The 8,970-nt window shown below is 60.8% G+C and overlaps 1 protein-coding gene across 2 annotated transcripts; it reads right to left on the bottom strand.

Annotated features, from left to right (window-relative positions):
- Positions 1-501: 501 nt before the first annotated feature.
- On the bottom strand, positions 502-6,367 carry LOC148833225 (homeobox and leucine zipper protein Homez-like). Of its 2 annotated transcripts, none has more exons than XM_088916073.1 (3): positions 5,977-6,367; positions 3,350-3,535; positions 502-2,732 (listed from the first exon to the last, which is right to left on the bottom strand). In XM_088916073.1, exon 3 carries the CDS (start codon positions 2,700-2,702, stop codon positions 630-632), a length of 2,073 nt encoding a protein of 690 aa, XP_088772199.1. In that variant the 5' UTR covers positions 2,703-2,732; positions 3,350-3,535; positions 5,977-6,367; the 3' UTR covers positions 502-629. The 2 variants fall into 2 exon arrangements, with proteins under 2 accessions (XP_088772199.1, XP_088772198.1); XM_088916072.1 differs by having other exon boundaries at positions 502-2,735.
- Between the last annotated feature and the right edge of the window lie 2,603 nt (positions 6,368-8,970).

Consider the following 8,970-nt stretch of genomic DNA (forward strand, 5'->3'; position numbering starts at 1 on the left):
CCATCACAGGACAGACACACACGCGCACACACACACCCTGGACGGGACACCAGTCCATCACCAGTCCATTACAGGACACAAACTCACACCAGTTAAATATTCCCAAGATGTCCCTGGACTATAGGAGGGAACCGGAGCCGCCGGAGGGAACCCATACGGACCCGGGGAGAACATGCAGACTCCACACAGACAGCACCCCAGGCCCGAACTCGAGCCCAGGGGCAGCACTGCTGACAACTACGCCCCTGTGGCATCACAGCCAGCTCCCCAGTGGTTGCAGTGGTGCTGCTGATCACCAGTGAAGTGGAGGCGAGGCGAGGCACAGTCCAGCTCTCAGCTAGCACCCCCGAGAGACCCCGAAAAAAAACGGGCCATTCGACCTCCGGCTGGAAGCACGTTACAGTACAACACGCGCCGGCGAATTCCTCCTCCCCTCCGAAACGTCGGACCAGTGCCCCAGACCTCCTCCCTCCCTCCCCAGCCCACAGCCACAGCGCCGAGGGCAGCAGCACAGAAGACCGGTTCTGTTTCGATGCCGGACGAAGGGGCCAGAATCACGGGGGATTCGAACGGTTTACAAACGGTCGCTAAAAAATACAAGGCTAAAACGTCCAGCACGACCCCCCGGCTCACTTCCTGCCGTCGGCCGGGCCCTCCCCGTCGCTCAGGTTGACCTCCACCTCGGCCACGCCCTGCTCGCGGCAGGCAAACCAGTCCCGGACCTGCTGGTAGCTCATCCGCGCCCGGCGGCACAGCGCGTCCAGGTCCCGCTCCTGCAGGCCGCCCGTGCCCTGCAGGTACTGCTCCAGTGGCCGCAGGTCGCCGCCGCCGCCGCCGGGCCGCAGCCGGGCTGCCCCCTCACCGCCGTTGAGCCCCGGGCTGTGCCGGCGCCGCCGCCCCCCGCCGCCGCCGGCGCCCTGCTGGTGCAGAATCTCGGAGGCCAGGTCGAGGGACACGCCCTTGACCCAGCGCAGCTGCCCGTTCTTGACGGCGTAGCGCGTGTCGCCGAACCACTGGATGACGTCGGGCCGGGGCAGGCCGGTGAGCTGCACCAGCTGGGAGTAGTCCTCGCTGCGGGGCCACTGGCAGCGCAGGAAGAACTGCTTGAGCACGTCCAGCTGGGCCTTGGTCTTGCGCGGCCGGCCGCTCGGCGTGAGCAGCGGGGGGGGCGGGGGGGAGGAGGAGGAGGAGGAGGAAGGGGGGGCGCCAGGCCGGGCGGGCTGGGGGGCGGGGGAGGAGGTGCGCTTGGGGGGGTAGAGGGAGGGCGAGGGCGCGGGGGAGACGAGGGCCGACGGGGAGCCGCAAGCGATCTGAGTCTCCAGCTCCCCTTTGCCGTTGATGAAGAGCAGCTGCTGTCCTTCCCCCTCCTCCTCTTCCTCCTCCTCCTCCTCCACCACCGCTGCCACCGCCTCTACCTCCACCCCCACCTCCTCCTCCTCCTCATACTGCTCCCCCATCATGTCACTCGCCACACCGCGCCCCGCCATCCCCCCTCCTCCTCCGCCCTCCTCCTCCTCCTCCTCCTCCTCCTCCTCCATCGCCCCGCCGTCCCGGCCGCCCGCATCCGCCGCCATGGCAGCCTGAGCGCTGAAGCCGCTGGCCTCCAGGGAGCGCGACAAGAAGCTCTCGAAGAAGGACGCGTCCGTGCCGCCCCGGGCGCCGCGGCCCCGGTACAGCCCGCCGCCGCGCCCGTTGATGCGCAGCTGGTAGCGGCTGTCGCTGAACCACTTGCGGATCTCGATGCGGGTCAGGCCCGTCTCCTCCTGCAGGCGCCGCAGCTCCGCCTCGTTGGGGAAGTTGTGTCGCGCGAAGCTGTGCCGCAGCGCCGCCAGCTGGGCCTTCGTCTTCTTGTAGCGGCCGTGGGGGCGCGGGGGAAGGCGGGGGGCGGCGGGGCCCTCCGGAGGGGGCGGGTGCCGGCGGTAGGGGTCGGGGTCGGGGTCGGGGTCGGGGTCATGGGCGGCTGGTGGGGCGGCGGCGGGGAAGTAGGCAAAGGCCGGGGCCTGATCTCGGCGCGGGTCGCGGTACTTCGGGGGCTGCTCAAGGAAAGGAGACGCGCCCGTCTCCTCGAGGGGGGCGCTGCCAGCGCCGTTGTCGTCGCCGTTGTCGTCTTCGCGGTCCTCCACGTCGCCGCCTCCCACCTCGAACTGCGGCACCCCCTCTCCGTTCTCCCCGCTGGCGTACGCAAACTCCTCCTCGTCCTCCTCCTCCTCCTCCACCTCGTACTCGTCCTCCGCGCCGCCGCCGCCTACGCCCGCCCGCAGCTTGAGCCGCGTCTCCTCGATCTCCTCGGAGGACCAGGTGATGCCGTACTTGATGCGCTGCACCATGAACCACACCTTGACCTTGTCCAGCGGCAGGCCGGCGTCGCGCGCCAGGGCGCCGATCTCGGCCGCCGAGGGGTAGGGGAACAGGTTGAAGGCGCGGACCAGGCTGGGGATGGAGTCCAGCTCCCTGGTCTGGTCAGACTGGGTCCAGACCAGCTTGAGCCCCTCGGACACCAGCGGGAGGCACACCACCGAGTTCTTGTTGGTGCTGAAGTTCACCCCCCCGCCGCCGTTGCCGAAGTCCGCTGGGGGCTTCCGACGGGTGCCGGCAGAGGACGCCCGCTCCCTCATCATCATCATCATCACCTCCTCCTCCTCCTCCATCTGCGGCACCGCCCGCCTCTCGGCCACGTCCCCTTCCTCCCTCCTCCTCTGCATCGCTTGGGCCACGCCGCCGGACTCGCTGCTCTGCTGGGAGAGAGACGAGAGCTTCGTTACAGCGCCTGGGGGGGGGGGTCAGAAGGGTCAGTGTGAAGGTGCTGGCCGGCCAGCACGCCCGAAGGCCAGCCGGTGAGACGCAGGTGACCAGCTCGACCACCGCGGTCAGGAGGGGAGAGTGAACCGGCCCCGACGGCGTCTCGCCACAAGAGGGCGCAGGCCGTCCCCTCGGAGAGCCACAGCCGGTAAAGCCAGGCGGACAGGCCGGGCCCGGCTGGGGGAGACGGGTACCACTTCCAAACCGGGCGGAGGCCCCGGTGAGACCTGCCCAAACTGCCAGAGCCCCCCTCCTCTCCCTCGCTCTCCACTCAACACGCCATACTGGACAGACCCAACACGAGACTTCAGGGGACCAGTGGCGGCTGAGTGCGTGCACATCTGGTACGTCAAGCTCACACTGGCACCGGTACCCTCCTCCAATCAGGGCTCACTCTGTCAGTGAGAGACACCCTGCTCCTCCAATCAGGGCTCACTCTGTCAGTGAGAGACACCCTGCTCCTCCAATCAGGGCTCACTCTGTCAGTGAGAGACACTGCTCCTCCAATCAGGGCTCACTCTACATTTGTAAAACATTAACTCAAACTTACCCTGGGTCTGTTTCTTTCACTCTCGGGATTCCAGCCCAGTGCCTCTGGGCTCTCGTTATTTCAGCAGAAGGGATGGGGAGAAGGGAGGGAGGAAAAGAAGTCTTGTTCTCTTCTGGTCTTCTTTGTCCAACAACAAGGAGACACTGTGCTCAGCAAACAAACTCCACCCCCTCCCAATGGGATGTTCTGTGAAGTGATGAGAAAAAGGCCGTTATGGTTTCCTATAGTCACTGACTGGACACTCCAGTACATTAACACTGCACTGAGAGAGAGGGGTTCATACAGACACACTGACTGACTGGACACTCCAGTACATTAACACTGCCCTGAGAGAGAGGGGTTCATACAGACACACTCACTGACTGGACACTCCAGTACATTAACACTGCACTGAGAGAGAGGGGTTCATACAGACACACTGACTGGACACTCCAGTACATTAACACTGCACTGAGAGAGAGGGGTTCATACAGACACACTGACTGGACACTCCAGTACATTAACACTGCACTGAGAGAGAGAGGGGTTCATACAGACACACTGACTGACTGGACACTCCAGTACATTAACACTGCACTGAGAGAGAGGGGTTCATACAGACACACTGACTGACTGGACACTCCAGTACATTAACACTGCACTGAGAGAGAGGGGTTCATACAGACACACTGACTGACTGGACACTCCAGTACATTAACACTGCACTGAGAGAGAGGGGTTCATACAGACACACTGACTGACTGGACACTCCAGTACATTAACACTGCACTGAGAGAGAGGGGTTCATACAGACACACTGACTGGACACTCCAGTACATTAACACTGACACTGGGGTTATCAATCCAAACTAAACACAGCAGTATTCAACATGAAGACACACAGTAACCCCGAAAGCAAGAGTGATACAAATTGCAGTAACCGATTAGTTATTAACCGAGATTATGATCAGAGCTGTGTCAGTGGTAGAGAGGGTACGTATGATAATGTTTCAATAAATTGCAGGTGCTGTGCCTGCAGGACTTGTAGCTCTCCTGAAAGAAACAACAGCAGCACCTGAGGAGCTGCTGAACTGGTCCAGGAAGCCAATTATTAATAAGGAAGATTAGAGGAGGCTCTTCTTTACACAGAGGGTGGTGGGGGTGGGGAACAAGCTGCCCAGCCATGTTGTTGAAGCAGATACCCTGGCTTCTCTCCAGACACAGCTGGGTGAGACCCCCCAGTCAGGACAGGAGGCTCTTCTTTACACAGAGGGTGGTGGGGGTGGGGAACAAGCTGCCCAGCCATGTTGTTGAAGCCGATACCCTGGCTTCTCCAGACACAGCTGGGTGAGACCCTCCAGTCAGGACAGGAGGCTCTTCTTTACACAGAGGGGGGTGGGGGTGGGGAACAAGCTGCCCAGCCATGTTGTTGAAACCGATACCCAGACTTCTCTCCAGACACAGCTGGGTGAGACCCCCCAGTCAGGACAGGAGGCTCTTCTTTACACAGAGGGTGGTGGGGGTGGGGAACAAGCTGCCCAGCCATGTTGTTGAAGCAGATACCCTGGCTTCTCTCCAGACACAGCTGGGTGAGACCCCCCAGTCAGGACAGGAGGCTCTTCTTTACACAGAGGGTGGTGGGGGTGGGGAACAAGCTGCCCAGCCATGTTGTTGAAGCCGATACCCTGGCTTCTCCAGACACAGCTGGGTGAGACCCTCCAGTCAGGACAGGAGGCTCTTCTTTACACAGAGGGGGGTGGGGGTGGGGAACAAGCTGCCCAGCCATGTTGTTGAAACCGATACCCAGACTTCTCTCCAGACACAGCTGGGTGAGACCCTCCAGTCAGGACAGGAGGCTCTTCTTTACACAGAGGGGGGTGGGGGTGGGGAACAAGCTGCCCAGCCGTGTTCTTGAACTGGACACAGCTGTCTGAGACCCTCGGAACGACTAACGGGTAACTTTCTGATCGTCCGATCTCTTCGTACACCTCACCAACAAGCCGTAGACCCGTACTTTTCCAAGAACAACATGTTTGTTTTCCCTCTGACGCAGGTTATAGAAGGATACCGCTTCAAAGTCACGCTAGCGGAGCACGGCCGCGGGCGAAACCAGTCACGGAATCCCCTCCCACGCACAGCTCACGGACACAAACACCCCCCCCTCCCCCCCCAGCAGAAGCAGCTGTTTCCGCTCGGCCCCCGGAAGACGATTCACCCCGCGAGAGAGTTCCACGGCCGGGTGGGCACCGGGGCGGACAGCCCCTGCTCCGGACACGGGGGCGGAGGGAGGCGGACACACGGTCATCGGGCCACTATTTCACACACACACACACTCGCCACGGACACCCCCGGGGCGCCCCCAGCCCCCCCAGACCGGACTGGCCCGGGGGTCCTGGGGGGGGGCAGGTGAGCGAGAGGCCCCGTCCGGACAGCCCCTGCGAGCCTGCTCCCCCCGCGGACACTCGGACACACAGACACGCCACAAAATCGCCATCACGGCCGCGTCCCCCCCGCCAGAGCGCAGTACCCCCAAAACAACAACAACAACAACAACAAGCACCCCAGCCAGCCCGAGGCCCCCGGGTCTGGCTCACTATTGTCCCGGCGCCGTGTGTGCGCGGACAGCGGGGCGGCGGAGCCGGACTCACGGGGAGGCTGCGGTCGCGGCGTCTCCGGCTCTCCCGGCCGTCTCCCCTCCGCCGGAGCCCCGCCGAGGAGAAGCCGCGTCTCCGCCGAGCGGTGCGGGGGCCTGCGGGGGCCGGACAGCGGCTGGCGTCGCTCCGCTGCTCTTCCAAAACACGGGAGACCGTCTGCGTGTGTGTGTGTGCGCGTCCCTCCGCCCCCCTCCGCTCCGGAGTGCTGGCGTGTTTTTTCTTAAAGAAGCAAAAAAAAAAAAGTTAAATAAAAGTCCCGAGTTTAAACTCCAAAGCGGGCGGCGGCCGCCTGCGTCCTCGTTTTTGTGCTTCTGTTGAGGGGGGGAGGGGGGGTCGTGTTTTCGGCCGGGCGCTCGCTGCGTCCCTCTCTCTCCTGCTCGCCGTGTTTTTGTTCTGAGCCGCTACGCGAGGCCGGGCGGGAGCAGGAAACTCGGGCAGCTAGGCCTCGGTCTCCCGGGGTGACGGCGGGGGGCGGGGCCCGCTTGCCATTAAAGGCGCAGCGGCGCGGGGCAGCCGGGACCGACGAGTTGGGAGGGGGGGGGCGGGGCGAGCGGGGTCAGGGGGCGGGGTCACGATGGGAGTACGTGCTCCAGGTAACGTAGAGGGGAATAGGGCAGTTGCAGAACGTGATGGGGCGCTGTGAGGGCCGCCATCTTGTGAAGGTATTCCTGGAGGAGGTTTGGGTTTTAAGAGAGAAGGAAAGATATAGCTTTATTGTCCACCCACAGGGGCGGCAGTTTGTCTCGGGCATCACCATACACAACGACACTCAACGTGGAATAAATGCACATCAAAACATTAATCCTAGACATGCAACCAACGCATATACACACACCCATCCGTCTCGTATATTAAAGCGCATATTTCTGCCTGTTACGGATGGGGCACGTTTATTTTGGTTTCATTTAGGCTGTTCATTGTTTATCGCCGCCCGCGGGATGTTCCTGCAGGAGCTGGGAACCGCAGTCAAGGCAGGTCATGCAGCGCCGGCGCCTGGGACGGGACGTGACCTCGCCCACAACGGCAGACGTCACCACGTCGGTCTTGAAACCTGCGAGCTGTTTCTAAACGGGAGTGAGTGTGATTCCGAGCGGGCATGGCAGTGTAACCGCGCTGGGTCTTCAGTTATCACCTCCACCGGCTCGAGTCTAGAGCAGGGGCCCCTTTGTGCGGAGGGGAGTGTGTGGAGTCTGCGTGGTGTCTGTGGGTCTGAGGTTCCTCCAGGTGCTTGTGTGTGGAGTCTGCGTGGTGTCTGTGGGTCTGAGGTTCCTCCAGGTATCTTCTGTGTGGAGTCTGCGTGGTGTCTGTGGGTCTGAGGTTCCTCCAGGCGTCTTCTGTGTGGAGTCTGCGTGGTGTCTGTGGGTCTGAGGTTCCTCCAGGCGTCTTCTGTGTGGAGTCTGCGTGGTGTCTGTGGGTCTGAGGTTCCTCCAGGTGCTTGTGTGTGGAGTCTGCGTGGTGTCTGTGGGTCTGAGGTTCCTCCAGGTATCTTCTGTGTGGAGTCTGCGTGGTGTCTGTGGGTCTGAGGTTCCTCCAGGCGTCTTCTGTGTGGAGTCTGTGTGGTGTCTGTGGGTCTGAGGTTCCTCCAGGTTTCTTCTGTGTGGAGTCTGCGTGGTGTCTGTGGGTCTGAGGTTCCTCCAGGCGTCTTCTGTGTGGAGTCTGCGTGGTGTCTGTGGGTCTGAGGTTCCTCCAGGTATCTTCTGTGTGGAGTCTGCGTGGTGTCTGTGGGTCTGAGGTTCCTCCAGGTATCTTCTGTGTGGAGTCTGCGTGGTGTCTGTGGGTCTGAGGTTCCTCCAGGCGTCTTCTGTGTGGAGTCTGCGTGGTGTCTGTGGGTCTGAGGTTCCTCCAGGTTTCTTCTGTGTGGAGTCTGCGTGGTGTCTGTGGGTCTGAGGTTCCTCCAGGCGTCTTCTGTGTGGAGTCTGCGTGGTGTCTGTGGGTCTGAGGTTCCTCCAGGTATCTTCTGTGTGGAGTCTGCGTGGTGTCTGTGGGTCTGAGGTTCCTCCAGGTATCTTCTGTGTGGAGTCTGCGTGGTGTCTGTGGGTCTGAGGTTCCTCCAGGTGTCTTCTGTGTGGAGTCTGCGTGGTGTCTGTGGGTCTGAGGTTCCTCCAGGTGCTTGTGTGTGGAGTCTGCGTGGTGTCTGTGGGTCCGAGGTTCCTCCAGGCGCCTTCTGTGTGGAGTCTGTGTGGTGTCTGTGGGTCTGAGGTTCCTCCAGGCACCTTCTGTGTGGAACTCCCTGTGTTCAGGAGCTCTCTCTTCTGTGTTCAGGAGCTCTCACCTGTTTTCATTAGCTCTCTCACCTGCGTTCAGGACTTCTTGTCTGCGCTCAGGAGCTCTCCCTGTGTTCAAGTTCAAGATGTGTATCTTTCACAGACAGATCCCCATCCTCTCGTGTGCGTCTCAGGACTCCTGCCTGTTGGGCTCGCTCATCGCAGCCTGTCCTGACGCTGGACAGAAAGCTGATTGCGATGGGGTGTGTGCGTGTGTGATGAACCCGCCTCCCTGCGTCTCTGGGAGCTGTTACTTGATAATTATAATTATAATTATAATAATAATTATATAGCGCTTTTCTGGACACTCCAGTCAAAGCTCTTTACAGGTAATGGGGATCCCCTCCGCCCCCCCCAGTGTGCAGTCCCACCTGGGTGATGCGACGGCAGCCATAGTGCGCCAGAACGCTCCCCACACTCCAGCTGAACTCCTCAGAGAAGTTCACATTCATCCTGAAAGGTGAGCTGGAGTGTTTGAAAGGACGGTGGAGAAGACACTGAAAGCACGAGTACAGTTCGGAGCAGCTCCACAGATCAGAACTGTTAGACCACTATTATATTTACACTTTAAAACCCGACAGAACTCTGATGTAGCCGTCACTGTACCTGGTTTTCATGATCAATTTCACCGTTATTCTCTTAAGGAAAGAAATGTAAAATGCAAAACTCCTACTGTGATTACCGTGTAAAACTTAATAAAACTGTAAAAAACACCACTCGCACG

Source organism: Atractosteus spatula, chromosome 5, assembly GCF_055471065.1.
Source record: "Atractosteus spatula isolate fAtrSpa1 chromosome 5, fAtrSpa1.hap1, whole genome shotgun sequence".
Classification (NCBI taxonomy): Eukaryota; Metazoa; Chordata; class Actinopteri; order Semionotiformes; family Lepisosteidae; genus Atractosteus; species Atractosteus spatula.